Genomic DNA, 23,956 nt, shown 5'->3' with positions numbered 1-23,956 from the left:
TTGGGCCCGGAGAAGGAGTGCGGCCTCACGCAGGGCGATGGGCAGCAGGATTGAATGCGTCTTTTCCCCCCCACAGTGTTTCACCCGACCTTTGGTCCAAAAATGACTTTCCAGGTACTGGAAATGAAGTAAGTCTGCAGGCCGGATGATTATGGAAAAAAAACCGCCTGTGGACCAGATAATTTCGGGTTACGGGCCGCATTCAGCCTGAGGGCCGTAGGTTGCCAACCCGATTTAGTTAATAATCTGCCTTCTTGATTTTGCTACCTAAGTGGATAACCTCACATTCATCCACATTAAACTGCATCTGCCCACTTACCCAACCTGTCCAAGTCACCCTGCATTGTCATAGCATCCTCCCAAGTTCACACTATCACCCAGCTTTGTGTCATCTGCAAATTAGCTTTTAAGACCTTCATCTAAATCATTAATATATTGTAAATAGCTGCGGTCCAAGAACCGAGCCTTGCGGTACCCCATTAGTCACTGCCTGCCATTCTGAAAGGGACCCGTTAATCCCTACTCTTTGTTTCCTGTCAGCCAACCAATTTTCTATCCATGTCAGCACTCTACCCCCAATACCATGTGCCCTAATATTGCCCACTAATCTCCTATGTGGGACCTTACGAATGCTTTCTGAAAGTCCAGGTACACTACATCCATTGGCTCACCCTTGTCCATTTTCCTAGTTACATCCTCAAAAAATTCCAAGGTTAGTCAAGCAAGGAACTGCTTTCAAGGAAGTGTGTACATTCACTCCTAGATCTCTCTGCTCTACAACATACCCCAGAGCCCAGCCACTCAGTGTGAAAATGTGACACCTCATTAAATCTGCATTATACTCCATTAACCATTATTCCGCCTACTTGCCCAGCTGATCCCATTTTTGAGAAGCATATTCACTGTCTATAATACATTCCACTTTAGTGTAATCTGCAAACTTACTAATCATATCTTGGCCAAGAACCAATCCTTCTGACACACCACTAGAAACCGGCCTCCAATCTGAAAAACAACATTCCACCACCACTCTCTGCTTCCTTCAATGGGGCCAATTCTCTCCCTAGATGCCATGGAACCAAACCTTCCAGAACAGCCTACCATATAGATCCTTAAAAGGCCTTGCTGAAATAAATATAAACAACATCAACGGCTTGCTCTATTTAGTTACTCTTTTTAAAAAAATCTAATTTACGAGACATAATGTCCCATGTACAAAACCATGTTGACCATAATCAGGTTCTATCTAATGCATATAAATCTTATCCCTCAGAATCTTCTCCAGTAACTTATCTACCACATATGTTAGCCTCACTGACCTATAGTTCCAAGGATTTTCCATGCAACTCTTTTTAAATAGGGGCACATTAGGTGATTCATACATCTCAGTCAGGGCTCCTACAGTCACTTCTCTAGCTCCCCAGTGACCTCAGATATATCCGATCAGGCCCAGAAGATTTATCTGCCTTTGTACACCAGAGGACGTCCAACACCTCCTAGACCATATTACAGACTGGACTCAAGACATTTCCCGTGTGTCCCAAATTCCCTAATCTTCATGCTTTTCTTCACAACAAAAACATAATAGATACTCATTGACATTTTTTTCTCATGGCCTGTGGTTCCTCACAGATTGCCGGTTTGATTTTGGAGGTGTCCTATTCTAGGCGAGCCCACCAGGATTGGGCCGGGCTGCCAGTATAGCGAGGCAGTGAATAGGACACTGGTGAGCGAGCAGGGCAGTCGGCGAGCGAATGGGGCATCGACGTGCCCTCGCCAGTGTGAGTGCTGCTGGTTAGCCGAGCCCGACGTGCCGTCGAGAACAAAGAGGCCCCCGGCATATGGGGGAGAGGGGAGGGGGAGGAAGAAATTAATGTAAAAGGACTATATTGAACACTTTTGTAACTTTGTTGGCGCCCTTCCAAATTTCCTAAGAGTAGGTAAAGCTTTGCCCTCTTCATTGTAGGGCATATTGCATTTTCTATGTATTTACCTATAACCAAGCAGTTCATAGTCGACTACTTTAATGCAGATTTGAAAGAGCACAAGATCATTTTGGGAATGATACGCTTCAAATGTCAACCCATCTAATACGTTTCAAATGCCATCTTCGCACCCAGGACCCCCCCCCACCCCACCCCCATCATGTTGTATAGTACCATTATTCTCTTTACAACTGGATCCATCACTTTCTCATTGGCGGATCTCAATCAATGCAGATCGGTAACAGCATGTCCTCCTTACTGATCAACAGTATGATTAATATAACATTTATACCTCACGCTACCTCGGCTAGGCCAGCAGCGTAATCGGGGACAAGTCGCACCCTGGCCACTCCCTCTTATTTCCTCTCCCATCAGGCAAAAGGTACAGAAGTGTGAAAACGCACACATCCAGATTCAGGGACAGTTTCATCCCGGCTGTTATCAGAACTGAATCATCCTACCACAACAAGAGCGCAGTGCTGAACTACTATCTCCCTCTTTGGTGACCTTCGGACTATCCTTGATTGGACTTCGCTGGCTTTACCTCGCACTAAACGTAATTCCCTTATCATGTATCTACACACTGTAAATCAGGGGTCGGCAACCAATGGCCGCCAGACCGAATGCGGCCCGTAGCCCGAAATCATCCGGCCTGCATTTCTTTCCCCCCGTAATCATCCGGCCCCGCAGACTTCCGTCATCTCTGGTACCTCTCGGGCCTGAGACTGCGGCGCCCAGGCGCGGTGACGCAAGGAGGCCTGCGCTGGCGGCTGCAATGGTGGAGCCGCCGGGCACTGACTGTACCGCATCCTGCGCAAAGCCGCCGGCACGGCCGCGTACCTTCTGTGTCTGGGCTTCACTGTCGGGATCAGGGTTGTCAATAGGCCGGGGACAAGTGAGTGTGGACAGAGCCAAGGCAACGGTCCATAGGTGCGCCTTGTTCGTAAGCGCCCGTAACAGGGGGCTAGTGCTCTGGATGGCGTCCTCGAAGGGGCGGGATCTACGTGAACACGTGATTTATTGCCTGCCATCCGGGGCGGGAACCATGTGTAAACGTGATAGATGTGGCCCACCATCCGCTCACAGACATGCGTCCTGGCCCCTATGCAGAACCTGGTTGCCGACCCCGTTGTAAATAGATCGATTTTAATCATGTATAGTCTTTCTGCTGACTGACTGCTCTGACCCTCTTGTCCTGGCAACATCCTCGTAAATCTTCTCTGCACCCTTTCCAGCTTGACAACATCTTTCCTATAAACAGTTAAACAGGTTCATGGATAGGCCAAGTTTGGAGGGATATGGACCAAACGTAGGCAGGTGAGACTGGTGTAGCTGGGACAAGTTGGCCGTTGTGGACATCTTGGGCTGATGGACCTCTATCGCTCTATAACACGGTGCCCAGCACTCAACACAATATTCTAAATACGGCCTCACCAATGTCTTATACAACTGCAACACAACCTCCCAACTCCTATACTCAATACTCTGACTGATGAAGGCCAATGTGCCAAAAGCCTTTTTGACCACCCAATCTACCTGCGACTCCACCTTCAAGGAACCATACACCTGCACTCTGAGATCCCTTTGCTCTACAACACTCCCCAGAGTCCTACCATTCACTGTGTAGGCCCTGCCCATGTTAGACTTCCCAAATGTAACACCTCACATTTCTCTGTAATAAATTCCATCAACTATTCCTCAGCCCACTTAGCAGTTTCAGATTCTTGCATTTTAACATCTTGGGTGAACTGCCCTGTGCCTAGCACATAGATATAATCACTAAGATGACGAACAAGTGTCCCTTTAACATCTTAGTGCCTCCAAGAAGTTTCAAAAGATTTGTCATGTCACCAACTACGGTTGATGTGGCAGAAAGAAGAAATCAAAACGCCAGTTGGGAAGAAGTAAAATTATGGACTATTTTGGTATTCTAATATGATCCTGAAGTACGTAAAAGATTTTGGTCCTCGGTAATGTTAATGAGTTGACTTTTATTGAAGTAACACAAACTTTAACACTATGAAATGTAACTCCCACATAATTTTCTGGCACACATTTCCTTGCTTTCAAACTTACTTTAATTTGCTATTGAAAGTATAAAATCATGCAGCTTCTTGCAATTAAGTCTGTTTATTTGTTAATAAATCTTCAAACTCCTAGGAAATTTATTTGTCAGTATTATCACAACACCCAAATATACTTACAGTGCAAAAGGCGGAAATCAATGTAAGGATGAGAGTCCCTTCTTTCTGGTTGAAATCCTGCCCGGCTCCTCACTCGTACATCCCCTGCAAAAAGATGTTGAAATATTTTGTATAATTAAGACATTTCATGGGTTCATTGATGCAGACAGAATCATACCAAGCATGAGGCATAACCTAAAAAGCAAAAGATAACTAAACCAACGAATGGTTTCAAATAATTAAATAAGAGTACACCAATTGCAATTCATTTGGAGAATCTGATATTAATGCAATTTTTAGTTGACCAGGTTGTATTGTCATGCTGAATATTCTGACATTTTTGGTCAGACATTTTCTATGGTTGAAGGATTTTTAAATGTTGTTTCTCAGGACTAATTCTCTACATTAAGGTCCTTACCAATCTCAAGCTAAAGCACCCATGCAGCTAGATGGAACATTAATCATTTCTTACCAGCTGACCCCAAACCCCCAAGTCGCGCTTTTAAGCCAATTATCTTCAGCAGCACAAATCCACCCTCCTGCCATATTTGATCATGCCACAGTTATGTTGATTATCTCCTCTCTCCACAATGCTTTTCTTAGCACACAATAAACATTCTTCTCCTGCTATTCGCCTGCACTCTTTACTCACTATGGATGTATTTCTCACACATATGCACATCATGTCACTAATTTAATAATCCTTGCTATGAACCGATTATAAGCATTTTTTTAAATCAAGAGATTTATGATTTTTCACAAGTATCCTTGTGAGCTTTAGTGCAACAACTACAGACTTCTTGGAAAAACATAATTTTTTTTATTTATTCTTATTTTCATGGTTCTTCCAACAGTTACTTTTTGAAGTTTTAAGGAAGGGGAGAGGATATGGTTAGTGACAATAAGAGGGCACCACAGTTGCCAAAATGGTACCACAGAAATTTAAGTAGAAAGCAGCATTAGTGATTAAGAATAAAGAATAGAAAGTTAAACAATTATAGTGGAGGGCAGTCCACATTTTCAAAGCCCATGAGGAGAATTTTGCAAACATAAACTGGTCACGAGAGCAAAACAATGCAAGTCAGGGAAGTAGTGGCCGGGGGGGGGGGGGGGGGGGGGGGGATTTCTTGAAGTAACACAGCAACAGACTGATAGCAATCATTAAATCCGAAACTGATCTTGTGCAACTAGCAAATTAGCCAAATCTAATAGAATTATAGCCACTTAAAGGATGTTACCTCACCACATAAATTACCTGTCCCCTCCTACCTGAAATGAGAAGAGACAGACAAATTAGAAGTTGCTGTAGCAGAAAATGGAGCTCGAGGTGGAGGGAAAAGAACCAACACCAACATCAAATGATAACAGAAGCAAACCAGACTAATCAGAATGAATGCTATGGACATTCCAGAGCAAGACTGAGAATGAGAGCAAGCAAGAGATAACTTTAATAGATATTTACTTTCTGCTCATTTGGGTCACTTCACAATAATACGTGTTGGTTTACTCACCTAACATACGAATGTACAGAGCAGTCTGGTCTGAGCTTTCATACGATATTGCCCCCCGTCTCTGAAAAATATAAATTGGACAGAGGTTTTGATATAGTATTCAACTCTAAGAACCTTTCCACCATTTGTAATGCACTATTAAAAATAAACTGTTCTTTATGTTTAGGGTTACACAAGGGAAAGAATAATCTGTGCTTAATCTGATGTTCCTAAAAATCAGTTTCTTGGGGGAATAATAATGCTCTAGACTTCCACCATCTAGAATATTTCCACCATCTAGACCAGAATTTCTTCCTTGGGTTCCATCTCCTGAATGGAACATAATATCCCTGATAGACACAAAATGCTGGAGGCGGGACAGGCAGCATCTCTGCAGAGAAGGAATGGGTGACGTTTTGGAAGGGTCTCAGATTCAGATTCAACTTTAATTGTCATTGCCAGTGTACAGTAGAGAGACAACGAAATGCAGTTAGCATCTCCCTGGAAGAGCGACATCGAATATGATTTCAATAAATAAATCTAATTACATGAATACAGTCATAGTGTGTATTTCCTGGGGGAGGAGTGGCGGGGGGGGGGGGGGGGGGGGGGGGGATTGGCAGTGGCAGTCACCGAGGTACATTGTTGAGTAGTGTGACAGCCACAGGGAAGAAGCTGTTCCTGGACCTGCTGGTCCGGCAACGGAGAGACCTGTAGTGCCTCCCGGATGGGAGGAGGGTAAACAGTCCATGGTTGGGGTGAGAGCAGTCCTTGGCGATGCTAAGCACCCTTCGCAAACAACGCTTGCTTTGGACAGACTCAATGGAGGGGAGTGAGGAACCAGTGATGCGTTGGGCAATTTTCACCACCACTCTGCAGTGCTTTCTGGTCGGAGACAGAGCAGTTGCCATACCATACTGTGATACAGTTGGTAAGGATGCTCTCGGTGGTGCAGCGGTAGAGGTTCACCAGAATCTGAGGAGACAGATGGACCTTCTTCAGTCTCCCCAGAAAGAAGAGACGCTGGTGAGCCTTCAGGAACCTGAAGCTGGAAACACGTTCCACCTCCGTCCCGTTAACGTGGATGGGGGTGTGCGTGCCGCCCCTAGACTTCCTGAAGTCTACAATGAGCTCCTTGGTCTTCTTGGAGTTAAGGGCCAGGTTGTTGTCAGCGCACCATGCTGCTAGGAGCTGGGCCTCCTCCCTATAGACCGACTCATCGTTGTTGCTGATGAGGCCAATCACCGTTGTATCATCTGCATACTTGATGATGGTGTTAGTACCATGTACAGGTGTGCAGTCGTGGGTGAAGAGGGAGTAGAGGAGGGGGCTCAGCACACAGCCCTGTGGAACGTCGGGGTTCAGGGTGAGGGTTGAAGAGGTGTGTTTGTCTAACCTAACAGACTGGGGTCTGTTGGTTAGAAAGTCCAGTATTCAGTTGCAGAGGGAGGGGTCGATGCCCAGGTTACCGAGTTTGGTGATCAGTTTAGAGGGTATAATGGTGTTGAATGCTGAGCTGTAATCGATGAACAGCATTCTTACGTAAGTGTCTCTGTTGTCGAGGTGGGAGAGGGCGGAGTGAAGTGCCGTTGAGATGGCATCCTCCGTACTCCTATTCTTGCGGTAGGCGAACTGATAGGGATCCAGTGTGGGGGGTAGGCAGCCTTTGAGGTGTGCCAGGACCAGCCTCTCGAAGCACTTGGTGATGATGGGGGTAAGTGCAACTGGGCGGAAGTCGTTGAGGCTCGCCGCAGTGGAGTGTTTTGTCACTGGCACGATGGAGGTGGTTTTAAGGCACATGGGGACAACTGCTTGGGCAAGTGACAGGTTGAAGATGTCAGTCCAGACGTCTGTCAGCTGCGCAGCACAGGCCCTGAGGACGCGCCCGGGGATGCCGTCAGGGCCAGCAGCCTTACGTGCATTAGTCCTACTCAGTGCCACGTACACGTCGTAGGGGGTGAGTGTGAGGGGCTGGTGATCGGCAGGGAGCACAGCCTTGATGGCCGTCTCTAGATTGTCCCTGTCGAAGCGGCCATAGAAGTGGTTAAACTCCTCAAGGAAGGAGGCATCGCTGGATGTGGGGGTGGTGTTGGTGGGTCTATAGTCCGTGATGGCCTGGATACCTTGACACATGCGTCGGGGGTCGGAGTTGTTGTTGAAGTGCTCCTCAATCCTGAGCTTATGGCAGTGCTTGGCCTTCTTGATGCCCCTCTTCAGGTTAGCCCTGGATGAACTGTAGGCTCGAGCATCGCCCGACCTGAAAGCGGTGTCCCATGTTTTCAGCAGTAGCCTGACCTCGCTGTTCATCCATGGCTTCTGATTCGGGAATATGGTCACCCACCCGTTTGAGGGAGGTGACACTATTGATGGTGGAGTTTATAAAGTCCAGAACAGAGGATGTATAGGAATCAATGTCCGTGTGGGAGTCAAGGGTGGCCTGGGCTGCAAACGCCTTCCAGTCAGTGTTTCCAAAACACTGCTGAAGTGTGGAGTCCGCTTCCTCTGACCAGACTTTAACTGTCCTTACAGTTGGTTTAACCCGTCTGATGAGTGGGGAGTACTTAGGGAACAGGAACAATGAGAGGTGATCAGACTGATCAAGGTGGGGGAGGGGGACAGCTTTGTAAGCTTCAGCCATGTTAGTGTAGACTTTGTCCAGTGTCTTGTCTACTCTAGTGGCGAAGGAGACATGTTGGTGGAATTTGGGGAGTACAGTCTTCAGGTTGGAGTGATTGAAGTCACCCGCAACAATGAAGGCTGCCTTGGGGTTGTGAGTCTGTTGTTTGCTAATGGCTGTATGCAGTTCTTTCATTGCAAGCTTGGCATTAGCATCAGGAGGGAAATAGGCTGCAGTCACAACAGTGGAGGTAAACTCTCTGGGCAGATAGAACGGAGGCAGATCTGGGCAGATAGACCCGAAATATCACACATTCCTTCTCTCCAGAGATGCTGCATGTCCCACTGAATTACTCCAGCATTTGGTGTAGAACGGAGGCAGATCTGGGCAGATAGACCCGAAATATCACACATTCCTTCTCTCCAGAGATGCTGCATGTCCCACTGAATTACTCCAGCATTTGGTGTCTATCTTCGATTTAAACCAGCATCTGCAGTTCTTTCCTACACATAATATTCCTGATGGTATCTGATGAAGGTTCTTGTATAAAGGGTCATCTACTCCCCTTTGCATTCCAACATTCTAAAATAAATAAATCCACATGATCTGCTCCTCGTGGAATACGCCTCCGTTAAATTTACAGCATGGTAACTGGCCCTTCGACCCAGAGTTCCTTTTGACCGTCGATCACCTGTTCACAGACAAACTCACCTGACAAATAGTGGACAAGAATGATTAAATCTTGGATGTAAACAACAAATTGGGCACAGTATTCAGTAGCAATATCAAGAACCTTTATGTAACTGGTACCAATGTCCCAATCGAATCAAGCACCCAGGAACAAAGACTACAGAACATGGTAGACACTGCGTTGGCCATCGTAGGCACTGGCCTCCCCTCCATTGAAGGAATGTATAGGCGGAGCTGCCTCAAAAAAGGCAGCCGACAAAAACCCATGCCACTTTGGCCATGTCATTTCAATGCCAATGGGTCCAGGAAGTTACATGAGCCTGTAAACCAGGTTCAAGAACAGCTTCTTCCCCAGCAACCATTATGCTCTTGATCACTACAGAACACCAACCTCTGCAACTATGACCTTCTTAGGACTGCAGCTTTAGTTGCACGACAGACTTTATTTTTGCACTATATGGTTACCTAGTATTACGATGATTCATTTATAGTATTTTGGTTATTATATATTTATCTTGTTTGCTATTGTATTTGAAAGGACTCTTAAGCTGCAGCAAATAAGAATTTCATTGTTGCATTGTCGGTACATTAAGCACTCTGCTCTTGAAATTTATACCAATAAGTAAAAGAGCTCTAGGCACTTTTGCAAATCTTTCTCCTAGCCTTGATGCTTGTGATACAAAAATCTATAAAATCTCTGAGCAATTTAGAACAAGCTGGCAACCCTGTACACAAAGGCATCTCTTCTTTACGTATGTGCCCTCTAGAGAGAATGAACAGCTTCCAGCTTACTGCCTCAGGAATTCCTTTGAAACAATGGGTCCATGGGAGGGTTCAGCAAAGGCAATAGTATGAATTTAAAACAAAAAACACAATTTCTATTGGCAACAAGGAAGACTGGCAAACACTGGAAAGGGAACAAGTCAACTAAGCAAGTCAGTAATAGGGAAGCAACTGAGATTGATATACAAATTAATAAAGAATCCAGAAAGACAAGTGATTTTAAAACAGAAATCAATTCCAAAAGGCCAAGTAACACTTAAGTAATCTGCTAACTGAAAGAATGGAGAAAGATAAAGCAGTAGATTTTAATCGAGTTTTCAAATGAGCCTTCAATAAAAGGCACCTATGAAAGAATATGGCATGGAAGATAGGATTAAATAACAGAATCAATATAAATTGGCTGAATAACAAAATTAGGTAAAGGTAAAAGCAATGTACCATATGTATAGAGCAGGGATGCAGTTTACTATTAATATTAACAGTTTAGATTCAGAAAATGAACTCAATTATCAAAACATATAGATGACAGAGGGATGGTTTTATAACGTATAGACTAAAGCATAATGAAAGATTTGGTCATCCATCATGTGCGGATTACGCAGGTACGAGGCAAAATTATTTTAATATGCTTTCCTGAGATTATGATAATGATAAGAAAATCAAAATTGTCAACATAAAATAAAGAAGAGAATATGGTAGAAGAGCAGAGTGATCAAGGCATATAACATTATTGTTTAACAAATCATTTAAAATTACAAACACAGCATTAAAATTTCTAGAGGCACAAATTCAAAAGAAAAGTGTAGAGGACTGATAGAGAGAGGAACAAACGTTCAAGATCGAGGAAGCTAGAATCAATACATTATTTTGGAAAGATCACTCGTTCCAATGCTTTATATCCCATGTGATTCTTTAAATTGACTATAACCAAAACATTTTTTTCCTCATTCCAATCCTGCTTTCTATTATTATGTCAAAGAATTTTACTATATACACAGGTCAAAAGATATGGGCAGTAGGAAAATTAAAAATGTACCCCACCTTCAGAACACATCTGCTACAAATTCAAAAGATCATATTCTTTTTGAAATTAAACCTCCTTGAAGATCCATTTTACAAAGCTACCACAGGTGCACAACTCTTGGGAGACTGCAGATGTTGTAATCTTGAGTTTAAAAAAGTGCTGAAGGAACATAGTGGGTCAGGCAGCATCATGAGGGGGAAATGGACAGCCATCTTCAGCCTGACCCACAGTGATCCTCCAGCACTTTTTTTACCCAGGGTTTGGTAGTTGGCTGGAGTTCTAAAATACATTGCTTTTTCTTCTCAACTCATTTTAAAACTCAGATGCTGTCAGAAAATATGTTTTGCCTTTTATGAGATTAATTCTTCAACTGAAAATTACTCATAATAGCTATTTATAATTATTCCTTTTTAAATTTCAGTACATCAGATCATAAAGCAGTTCACAGTAGAATATACACAACAGTTTTGCCGCCCACAATAGATATCTAACAGAGATAATCTGCACAGTATCAAAACACTATGGCAATCAGCAAAAGATACTTGGACAACAGCAGATGGCTCCTCCAGAAACATTGATAGGGATATTCTGGTGGAACTATTTATAATTGACAACATCTACACTGCTAAGTGGCAAGCAGAAAAAATTAGAAATTTAAAAAAGTATAAAGAGAAGGGAGGGTAATGTGACTAAAGCAAAAAATAATATTTTCACTAAAACTAAGTATTGTAGAGCCAAAGATATGTTTTGAGGACCATCAAAAGTGGAGGGGGTGCAACATCCTCACAAAGTTTTTTTGACCCTACTTGAGTTTAAATTAGTTTGACAAAGGGATGGTAAACAGTGCAGCAAGGAGAAAATGTGGAAGTTTTCATCCACTGCAAGTCTAGTGAGGTGAGCAGACAAATGTATGGTAGAGCATGAGATGGCTGGCAGGTTCAGCTGCATTTATTTTAAGGCAAGGAAGTTATTACAGAGTCACAGAAACATGTTGAGTGCAGGGCATGACTGGTAGCTCCAATGTCACAGGACATTTCAGTGTCAGAGTCATACAGCACGAAAACAGGCCCTTCCGCTTATCTTTTCTCAGAAAACCTAGAAACCTTTCCTACCCATGTATCTGGCCAAATCTTTTAAATGTTGCCACGTACCTACCTCAACTACTTCCTTTGGCAGCTCGTCTATATGTCTAACACTCTTAGAGCGGAAAAGTTGCCACCCATGTTCCTAATAATTTTTTGTCCTCTCACCCAAAAACCTATGTCCTCTTGTTCTCAATTCCTCTGCCCTGGGAAAAGAGTTAACTATCACCTAGACCAAGCATTCGCCCAACTATCTCCCCTGTGATTTTATACAACCAAATGCCATACTATAGGGGATTGAAGGCTTTGTGGCCAAGTTTGCAGATTATACAAAAATAGGTAGAAGGGCAGGTAGTGTAGAGAAGCAGGGACTCTGCAAAAGACTTGGACAGGTTGGGAGAGTGGGCAGAGAAGTGGCTGATGGAATACAGTTTTGCAAAGTGTGGAATCATGCATTTTGGTAGTAGGATATAGGTGTAGACTATTTTTGAAAAGGGGAGAGAATCCAGAAATCGAATGTGCAAAGGGACTTGGGAGTGCTGGTTTGAGGATTCCCAAAGGTTAATCTGCAAGTCCAATCGGTAGTAAAGAAAGCAAACTCAATGCTGGCATTTATTTCAAGAGGGCTTGTATACAATAACAGGGATGCAATGCTGAGGCTCTATAAGGCGCTGCTAAGGCCGCATTTGGAATATTGTGAGCAATTTTGGGCAACGCATCTGAGTAAGGATGTGCTGGCTCCAGAGAGGGTCCATAGGAGGTTTACAAGAATGGTCCCAGGAATGAGTAGGTTAAACCATGATGAATGTTCGTCTTCACTGGGCCTATACTCACAGTTTAGAAAAAATAAGGGGGTCCTCATTGAAACATACAGAATAGGGAAAGGCTTGGATGGAGTGGATGTGGAGAGGATGTTTCCACTAGTGGGAGAGTCTAGGGCCAGAGATCATAGCCTCAGAATTAAGGGCATTCTGGTAAGGAGAAGAAATTTCTTTAGTCAGAGGGTGGTGAATCTGTGGAATTCTTTCCCACAGAAGGCTGCGGAGGCCAAGTCAGTGGATATATTTAAGCATAGATAGATAGATTCTTGATTAGTACAGATATCAGAGGTTATGGGGAGAAGGCAGGAAAACGGGGTTAGGAGGGAGATAGATCAGCCATGATTGAATGGCAGAGTAGACTTGATGAGCCGAATGTCCTAATTCTACATGACCTTATGACTGAGGTCCGTGTGGACAACATCTGCCTGGGTTGGCGGACTTTTGTTAAAGGTAGACACTGGATAGGCAGTGTTTGTTTTTCCTGTAAGGAAGAGGCGTATGGGTGACCCGACAAAGGTATATACAATCATGAGAGGCATGAATAGGTGTAGACAAACTGACATACCACACACCACAGGATATCTAACCTCTTGTAGTCACAATATATATATATTTTGAGTTTTTGATTGATGATGATTTCTAGTGTTATTAGTGCCAAGGGTACCTCTTCAAATCATCTCTCGCTGGATGTGATCAATGTTTGGCACTATTGTGACATTAATGTTATCAGCCCATACCCAAATACTGGGTAGATCTTGTTGCTTGCGGGCATGGGCTGCTTCAAAAGAAGAGGCCACATTGGTATAGTAAAGCATTACAGCTTCTGGTATCCTATCTTTTTGATCATTAGAAGCCCCCATATCATCAAGGAATTCATCGTCAAATAATTAAATATTTAACGAATTACTAATATTTTAGGGAAATAAATCGGCCATAACAGTCTGACCCATGCACAATTTCACACCCACCCATCAATTCCCTTATTGTGACAGAGTTTCAAAAGTGGGATGGGTTAAGCTCCCTGCAACAACTCCTTGCAAGGTGTTCCCAGGTGCTGTCCTGGAGAGCTGGACATGTGTTTAAATCCAATTCCAGTAATGCAATTACTGCCAAAAACGTATAAATCTAACTTACAGTAGCTACCCAAAGTTAACAGAACCCAGACGCAATAGCAGCCATACCGAGTGCTTTTGTGAACTCGGAGGAAAAGATATATCATGTTCCCACACCTTTAATCTCCCTCTTAGCCCTCCACCCTTAAACCCGCTCCACCTCCCCCTACCATCCCTCCAATCTCTCATCCACCTATGACTATCCAGGTCTCCCCAACTGCAGTGTCTTGCTAGTTTTTTTTCTTGCTGTTGGAGGGAAATTGAGTCAGATCAGAGAAAGAGATCCTACTGATTAATCCGACAGCCAACACGTTCTCATTCTTGACAAATTATCACCTTGCCGTAAATATTGAGGCTGATGCCATCAGTTATAAGCACACAAAAAAAAAAGCTCTGGTAGAAAGGACTGATAGACTGATTAGATAATTTCCAACAAGACAGTTCAGGATCTTCAGAATGAAATAAAAACAAATAATTCCATTTATTAGCACTGCCTATTATGAAAATGTGAAATTAAAACAGAAAATGCTGCAAATATTAAACAGATTCATGGAATGGTGTCACTAACAAATGATCTAAACCAGTCCTGCTGAAACACTACTGATTTGAATCGTTCATGCTGCTTCCAACATAAAATGTTCTTGTATTTTGGGGCTGTAAAAATATATAAATAAAAATCACAAATATTATATATTCAACTGAATACTTCATAGCTAAAGATATACTCTTCGAGTGGCTTTAACAGCAAGTAACTGGTGATCATACCCTTCTGCATTGCATATTTGCAAAACTCAAAACACAGATTTGTTTCACTACCTTTCACAGGCGTTTTGAATGGATTTCACATCAAACACTACCCATACCATTATAGAATTTTTTTGAATGCTAAAACCTTCAAATTTTTTAAATTGTGCTCAATACCTACAAATTATTTGCAGGACCAGATAGATCCATGGATCGAGTTCATCCATTCATGTATTAATTACGATAGAGCAAACAGGAATTGCAGATTTCTTTCCCCAGCATATTAAGCCGCCTTGTGAAATCCAGTTCAATACCCACTGTTACGGCTGCTAATAACAGTTTTATGCTCTATATAGTTTTAACATATTTCGCCCAAGTTATCTGCATTTCTAAACATTATTTTATTGTTTTGGCTCCCCATCATATTTTTTGAAACACAATTTCTGGAGATTCATCAGGTGTGCAAACTACTTTGCTTCCTGAGCACCAAGAACAATTTTAGCCATTCCTCCCACTGCTTCAGTTTAAGTGCAACCAAACCAGCACACATTTAGGAATTAAATCCAGCGGCTTCCCAGTCTATCTGGGTAAGCTACTCACCAGATGGACTATCAACTGTCCGGTGGGCATGAACGTGGTTCACCGACAAGACTACCACAAGTAAAAGGGAAAAAAAGAGACAGACAGTGAGAGAGAGTAATTTGATAGAGGTTGCTGGACAAATGAAGGTTTGCACCTGTTAACTGACAAAAAAATCAGTTAAGATATTGCAACATTTATTATTACAACTAGGTTGTACACGGTGATCCCAATGTGTAACAATCTTCGATTGAAAGGCATCTGGGCAAGAAGTTATTATTTTTACAACAGGATAATGCTTCTTGAAAATCTGTCATTACTCTGTTGGCAAATATTCTGTATATTAAAATGTATTTTCCTCTAAGAGAGCAAAACAATTGTTCATCATTATTCACTATGACCGTCAATGTTCACTTTATGCTGGTGTATCATTTTCTTCACAAAGCCAAAATTCCCTCTCGTTCCTTCTGCCCTAGCCCTGATCTTGAACTCTCCACAATTTTTCTACTATTTTATCTCCAAAATGCATGAACATACTATAATCTTCCAAATCTGTGTTCACCTTTTCCACAAAATAGTTTTATACTTCAGTGCTGTACGAGCAGAGACATTAGGCAAAATGTTGAACAAGGATCCTGCCGGCATCTCCAATGCAGCACAATGTACTACTTTGAAATGCAGGATTATGCAAATGCTTATCCTTCCATTAACTTACAATTATCTCATTTTTATGATTTGTAGAATCTTTGCATGTCATGTTTCCTAAATTACAACACCTCAAAAAAAAAACTTGCAGTTGTAAAACAATTAGGGGCCTTCACAGGAAAATTAAAACTTATTGCAGGTGAAAATCTTTCTGCCCCAGAAACACCATTTATTATAACTTTTTTTTTCTGTTGTAATTTTAAATTGACTACTCAAATCAAATTATAACCCAAGTTTTTCCTGTATCTCAGCCTATCCACACCATTATTTATGGATCAACATTTTTCCGACTACTCTATCAAGTTTGCCTCTAGGATACATCATCTGCAGACATGGGTTCAACTTCAGTTCAAACTTCTGCTCAAACTTTCCACAGTGAAGATGCTGGTCACATTCAGACTTGAACTACCTCCAATTTTCTCTTGTTATGCACCAACTTAACTTTTGAAAATGAAGGGAATCAAATAGAGAAAGTTAGTAGACAGTCGTGAGGCAGGAGCAGAGAAGGGAAGCACTCATACCCAACATGTAGGGGCGAAAGAAGAAAAAGATAACAAACAGAGAATAAGAGGTGGTGGGTTTCTTAAATATGTATATTTTAATGCTAGGAGCATTGTAAGAAAGGTGGATGAGCTTAGTGCCTGGATTGACACCTGGAAGTATGATGCTGTGACAATTAGTTGCATGGTTGCAGGATGGCTGTGATTGGAAACTAAATATTCCAGGATTTTGTTGCTTCAGGTGTGATAGAATTGGAGGGGCAAGAGGTGGAGGTGTTGCATTGCTTGTCAGGGAAGATATTACAGCAGTGCTTTGGCAGGATAGATTCGAGGGCTCGTCTAGGGAGGCTATCTGGGTGAAACTGAGAAATGGGAAAGGTGTAGCAACACTTATAGGAGTGTATTATAGAACGCCTAATGGGGAGCGAGAATTGGAAGAGCAAATATGTAAGGAGATAGCAGATATTAGTAGTAAGCACAAGGTAGTGATTGTGGGAGATTTCAATTTTCCACACAAAGACTGGGAAACACATTCTATAAAAGGGCTGGATGGTTTGGAGTTTGTAATGTGTGCATGATAATTTTTTGCAGCAATACATAGAGGTACCTACTAGAGAAGGGGCAGTGCTGGACCTCCTGTTAGGAAATGAGACGGGTCAGGTGATGGAGGTATGTGTCGGGGAGCACTTCGGGTCCAGTGATCACAATACCATTAGTTTCAATATAATCATGGAGAAGGTCAGAACTGGACCAAGGGTTGAGATTTTTGATTGGGGAAAGGCTAACTTTGAGGAGATGCGAAAGGGTTTAAAAGGAGTGAATTGGGACATTTTGTTTTATGGGAAAGATGGAGAAGAGAAATGGAGGACATTTAAAGGTGAAATTTTAAGAGTACAGAATCTTTATGTCCCTGTTCGGTTGAAAGGAAATAGTAATAATTGGAAAGAACCATGGTTTTCAAGGGAAATTGGACACTTGGTTCGGAAAAAGAGAGAGATCTACAATGATTGTACGCAACATGGAGTAAATGAGGTGCTTGAGGAGTATAAAGAATGTAAGAGTCTTAAGAAAGAAATTAGAAAAGATAAAAGATATGAGGTTGCTTTGGCAAGTAAGGTGAAAGTAAATCCAAAGGGTTTCTACAGCTATAATATAGCAAAAGGATAACGAGGGATAAAATTGGTCCATTAGAGAGTCAGAGTGGACAGCTATCTGCAGAGCCAAAAGAGATGGGGAAGATATTGAACAATTTCTTTTCTTCGGTATTCACCAAGGAGAAGGATATTGAATTATGTGAGGTAAGGGAAACAAGTATAGTAGCTATGGAATCTATGAGATTCAAAGAAGAGTTTTGACACATTTTAAAAATATAAAAGTGGATAAGTCTCCAGGTCCTGACAGGATATTACCTAGGACATTGAGGGAAGTTAGTGTAGAAATAGCAGGGGCTATGACAGAAATATTTCAAATGTCATTAAAAACGGGAATGGTGCTGGAGGATTGGCGTACTGCGCATGTTGTTCCATTGTTTAAAAAGTGTTCTAAGAGTAAACCTAGCAATTGTAGACCCGTTAGTTTGACGTCAGTGGTGGGGAAATTAATGTAAAGAATACTTAGAGATAATATATATATATATATATAAGCATCTGGATAAACAGGGTCTGATTAGGAACAGTCAACATGGATTTGTGCATGGAAGGTAATGTTTGACTAATCTTTTTGAATTTTTTGAAGAGGTTACCAGGGAGATTGATGAGGGTAAAACAGTGGATGTTGTCTATATGGACTTCAGTAAGGCATTTGACAAGGTTCCACATGGAAGGTTGGTTAAGAAGGTTCAATTGTTGCATATTAATAATGGAGTAGCAAGATGGATTCAACAGTGGCTGAATGGGAGATGCCAGAGAGTAATGGTGGACGGCTGTTTGTCAGGTTGGAGGCCGGTGACTAGTGGGGTGCCTCAGGGATCTGTTGGGTCCACTGTTGTTTGTCATATACATCAATGATCTGGATGATGGTGTGATAAATTGGATTAGTAAGTATGCAGATGATACTAAGATAGGTGGTGTTGGGGATAATGAAGTAGATTTTCAAAGTCTACAGATAGATTTAGGCCATTTGGAAGAGTGGGCTGAAAGATAGCAGATGGAGTTTAATGCTGATAAGTGTGAGGTGCTACATCTTGGCAGGACAAATCAAAATAGGATGTACATGGTAAATGGTAGCGAATTAAGGAATGCAGTTGAACAGAGGGATCTAGGAATAACTGTGCATAGTTCCCTGAAGGTGGAATCTCATGTAGATAGAGTGGTAAAGAAAGCTTTTGGTGTGCTGGCCTTTATAAATCAGAGCATTGAGTATAGAAGTTGGGATGTAATGTTAACATTGTACAAGGCATTGGTGAGGCCAATTCTGGAGTATGGTGTACAATTTTGGTCGCCAAATTATAGGAAAGATGTCAACAAAATAGAGAGAGTACAGAGGAGATTTACTAGAATGTTGCCTGGGTTTCAGCAACTAAGTTACAGAGAAAGGTTGAACAAGTTAGGTCTTTATTCTTTGAAGCGCAGAAGGTTAAGGGGGGACTTGATAGAGGTCTTTAAAATGATGAGAGGGATAGACAGAGTTGACGTGGATAAGCTTTTTCCATTGAGAGTAGGGAAGATTCAAACAAGAGGACATGATTTGAGAATTAAGGGACAGAAGTTTAGGGGTAACATGAGGGGGAACTTCTTTACTCAGAGAGTGGTAGTTGTGTGGAATGAGCTTCCAGAGGAAGTGGTGGAGGCAGGTTCGGTTTTATCATTTAAAAATAAATTGGATGGGTATATGGACGGGAAAGGAATGGAGGGTTATGGTCTGAGTGCAGGTAGATGGGACTAGGGGAGAATAAGTGTTCGGCACGGACTAGAAGGGCCGAGATGGCCTGTTTCCGTGCTGTAATTGTTATATGGAAAAGTGCTTATATAATGAGAATAACTTCCATTCTTATAAATGTGCTATCACTGAGGCCATGTCAGTAGATATAGCAACTCAAAACACTTTTTTTTTGTAGTTATTTTTAGTAGAATTACATTCCTTAATCCAGAATGGTAGATTATTTTTAAAAATAGGACGGATCTGATGTTCAATACAATGACCAGTTAATACAGCCAAATACAATTTCTACGCAATGTATACTAATGCGTGAATCAATATACTATACAATAACTATTCGTCAGATTATGGCCCTACAGATCTGTTCTAGGAAGTGAACATGGAACAGTACGCCACAGGAACAGGCCTGAACATGGAACAGTACGCGCCACAGGAACAGGCCTTACAATCCGCAATGTATCCTTCCATATCCATATTTCCATCTGGGCAAAAAGATCCCTGTAGGGCTCCACTGGTCACACATCCCCTGTCTGAATATTGGCCTTCCACCACAAACGTCCGTCTTCTATCAGTAAGCCAGTTCAAAGCCAATATGATCAAGTCACTGTGAATCACATGTATCTTAATTTTCTGGATCAACCCACCGTGCAGGACTTTATCAAATACTTTACTGAAATCCATGAAGCCAACATCAACCGCCCTATCCTCCATGATAGCCTTCATCACCCTCACTGAAAATTGAACTAGTTAGTAAGATATGACCTGCCATGTACAAGGTCATGCTGATTGTCCTTATGAACCCTTTCTCTTCCATGAATAACCAAACGTGCAGGAATGCTGCTTGAAGGTAGGTAAGAAGTGTCGAATGGACTATTACAATTGCAAATCTTTGTTAAGCTAGTTCACAAGTTTCATAATTTTATTTTGCAAACATTAGAAAATGTTCTGGTAAAGGAAAGATAATTTACAATAAACACTGATTTTGGGGGTGGTAGCATGCCAACAGGTTTCCTACAACAGTAATCTTACCAAAAAATAAATCAAAATACATCCTCAAAAATATACTTGGCACCTTTAATGCATTGAACAAATCCTCAAAATTGTATCTATCCATCTGCCACATGATAGACTTTACAGTAAATAATAAATTGAGCAGTTTTCAGTTGTAAACACCTAATGTACAAAAGAACAACTCTCAAATCATTCCAATATGTATGAAAACTGAAACATTTAATGAAATACAACCAAATTTGTGAAACTCTTCATTGCAGATGGGTGGTACAGCGGTAGAGTTGCTGCCTTGCAGCGCCAGAGACCCGGGTTTGATTCTGGCTGCAGATGCTGTCTGTACGGAGTTTGTACATTCTCCTTGTGACCGCTTGGCTTTTCCCTGGGTTCTCCAGTTTCCTCTCGCACTCCAAAGACATATGGGTTTGCAGGTTAATCAGCTTTGGTAAAGATTGTAAATTGTCTCTTTTGTGCTGGTGTACAGGGATCGCTGGTCAGCACGCACTCAGTGGGCCGAAAGGGCTTTGTCCAGGCTGTATCTCTAAATTAAAAGTCAAACTATTTCCTTTAAAGGATAATTAAATATGTGCAAATCCAAGTTGACAATTGAAGTTAGCAATTCCTTAAACACGGGTTTGCCTGAAAAGCCAAAGAATCCAACATCCTAAAAGGTGAGGAAAGTCAACAGAAGTGATTTGGTGACATTCAAAAATTCTTTGAACCATATGATAAGGAATGAGGGAATTTGAAAGTTTAAAAGCTCAAGGAACATTCATACCCAAAATGGAAATGACAGTGCTCTCAAGATTGATTGCTAAACCTTAGAACCCATTCCCATCAATTATACTGTAGTGGTTTGTAGTTTCCTTACCAATATTGTCACAATCAGTGCAAATGTAGGTCCATCCAGAACTATGTACACTTTGATGAGGGAATCAACAATGACTTGGATCTCAGCCCCAGGATATGTGCAAAGACAAGTATAACAAGTATTTACAGCAACTACAGCCCTGAGCAAAGACCATCTGAAATTGAAATTGAAGAGTTTTCCATTAGCATGGAAGAACAGTTTCATTCCCATAGGAAGCTTGTTGGAGGCGAGAAAGATTATCAAATATAGCCGCATCATTGCCTTAACATCTTTCACACTCATCTTCCCTTATATGATGGCTTGCAATGTTCACCTTTCTCAGGTCTCAGCTCTCAATCAAGGCTGTTACTGATACTGAAATGTACCAGTTCCTTCAATGCACCAGCTCAAATGTCAAATTACCTATTACCTCAAATCTAGCACAGAATTCTTGAGTGACTAGGAATCAATGATCACTGCCCTCCTATAAGCTTCCAAAACCTGTACTACCAATAACAAGGCTGTGGGGGGAAAAAATAATATCAATGCTTTTTCCACAAAATCCTCGCAATTCATTGGAGGAATAAACAAATGTCAGTGTCCTCTTCCAGTCCAATAGTACCTGAATCAAGGCCTAATTGTTCTCAGTTAACTACATTGGCTGATCACTGCATTCACATACCTGAAAAGAGACTTTTGAAACAGAGGCTCCCTTCCAAGCTTCATTTTGAGGCTGACAAAGGGAAAAAAAGGAGCTCAAAGTAGAGGACGAGCATTCAGAATGTCACGGGAAACAAAAGCCAAAGGGAGAACAAAAACGTAGCCTATCATCTCAAGAACTACCAACTGGCCTGCCTATGTCCCAGCTCCAACCTTGTCTTTGGTAGGTTCACACATTGGTCTCATTAGCCAAAGTAGAGTCATCCTCCATTCCAATGGATTTCCTAAGAAGAGTTGGTCTCGCCCCATTTTGCTTTGTTATTAGTTCATGCTTTGATACAATTCAAAAAAATGTTCATGCTTCTGAAAAAAAAGCCATTTCAAAGGTTCGGTTCATCGTCACATGTACCAATTGAGGTACAGTGAAACTTGAATGACCATTTTGTACCAAAAGCGAGGATGAACAAGATTCAGTTGAGTTTCAAGGAAGGGTGTAAAGAAGGAAAGGTCACCAAAGAGATTGACTAGTTTAATGAATTAATGATGTGCATCATTAGGGCATTTAGTCAAGTTCAAATAAGGAAGTTGTGTGGGAATCAGTAATGAACAACAGACCAGATTCTGCAGGACAGGGTTCAGGTGGAACGAGTGATGGGCCTAAAGGTCTTTCTTGCCTCTATTCATCACAAAAATATTTTTTTTTTTTAAACTATAATCGATCCACTTCTCACCACAATTTAGCAAAGCAAAAAAAAAAAAAAAAAATGCGTGTCAGACACAATCAGAAATCTAAATTGAAATGGCTTTGAAACGATATTCCATATAACATCAATTCAAAACGTATCTACTTATCGTATCGATTGGCGGACCAGAAAATTTCAGAATCAAATCTTTCGGTAGCTGGGAGTGGAAGGGGTAGTGTCAAAGCAGAAGATACAGTATTCAGAAGCCCAAATACTTTTGCCATCATGACCTGGGACCTCTACTGGTTAATTCCAAATGATCTACCCCATTCACATATCTTGATTTTGGCAAAGATGGTGAAATTGAGAAGTGTAATCAGTGTGGTTTATAATAAAAAAAATCAGGAGCACAGGCACAATTGGTAGGTATGTTACAAAACTTACCTTCAGCGGCGCTGCAGTTCTGCCACTGGCCATGTGCGCGTTTTGGTACCTTTGAGGGCGGGGGGGGCGGGGTTAAAATGCTGTTTTCACGTACCCGTCCTGGATTATATTTTGTTGGAGTGCAAGCTTTTGCTGAAGAATTGTTCCGACGGGTGTTCTGTGAATTTATTTATTTTTTTTAAATCGCCTGACAAGTTCAGCGCTGGAGTAATTTAAAAATCAGTGTCTAAAGCCGTCAGCGCCGACAACAGGGGCGGATTTCACGTACAGGACAGGTAAAGGAAAGACGTTTATTTTATGTATAAAAGTGCTCCTTAAGATGCCTTTAATTCACATTTTACTTTGCGAAACTGTGATTTTTTCCCCTACGAACCAGCAGTATTTTTCCTGCCGATATGGGGTTTAAATTCACCGCAACGTTCCAAATGATCGCATTCCAGAAAAACCCACTCGCAAGATGATTTAAATGGCCATTAATTTGCAGGTATTAAACACTAAATTCCTTCCATTTGGCCAATAAATCCATGACAATGATATTTTAAAATCATGTTATATTGTGAATTATTGTGTGTATGTTATTTGGACACTTGGGCTATTTAAAAACATTGATCTTTTCTTAAGAAATGGATAGATGTTTAGATCAAGTAATTGAATTATGTAATTAGCTACAATTGGGTAACTAACTAATTATTTGCTTTAACATTGTAAGATTGCTCCAAGTAAGATTGTTCCATATTTGTTTCCAAATGCTTCAATCTATAATAACTGAAAATTTATTTCAGTTCTCTTAATTTTTAAGAAAGTTATGGGCTTTTGACTGTCCTCGATCACAGCTTTTGTGTTAAGTCAATGGAAAAGCAATAGGGAACAAGATGCTAATTTCCGAGTATGAAAATGGCCATAACCTTTTTAATACTGAAGATATGAAGTGAATTGGGTGTCAAATTAAACTTCTTTTTATATTTTATCTGATGGGATAAATTGCAGACTTGATTTTTTAAATCTCATATTTTGTAACATTGCTACAATAGGTTAAAAAAAAATTTGTACACTGAACATTTTATGATGTTTGGTGAAGTGAAACAAATGCAGACAGACGAAAGTCCAGCACCAGGAATA

The 23,956-nt window shown here is 41.5% G+C and overlaps 1 protein-coding gene across 5 annotated transcripts in view; it reads right to left on the bottom strand.

Moving 5' to 3' along the window:
* The window catches only part of pde7a (phosphodiesterase 7A), a 101,476-nt gene that overhangs the window by 45,598 nt on the left and 31,922 nt on the right, over positions 1 to 23,956 (bottom strand). For 4 of the 5 annotated variants that reach the window (XM_055633972.1, XM_055633971.1, XM_055633970.1 and 1 more), the window contains 2 exons: positions 5,680 to 5,740; positions 4,190 to 4,273 (listed from right to left, as the gene is read on the bottom strand). In XM_055633972.1, coding sequence (XP_055489947.1) covers positions 4,190 to 4,273; positions 5,680 to 5,740 — 145 coding nt within the window. Of the gene's footprint in view, positions 1 to 4,189; positions 4,274 to 5,679; positions 5,741 to 15,131; positions 15,235 to 23,956 lie in introns of those variants that run through there. The other variant, XM_055633973.1, reaches the window with a different exon arrangement.

This window comes from Leucoraja erinacea, chromosome 4 (genome assembly GCF_028641065.1).
Source record: "Leucoraja erinacea ecotype New England chromosome 4, Leri_hhj_1, whole genome shotgun sequence".
Lineage (NCBI taxonomy): Eukaryota > Metazoa > Chordata > Chondrichthyes > Rajiformes > Rajidae > Leucoraja > Leucoraja erinaceus.
This window is presented reverse-complemented; position numbering and strand designations above follow the sequence as displayed.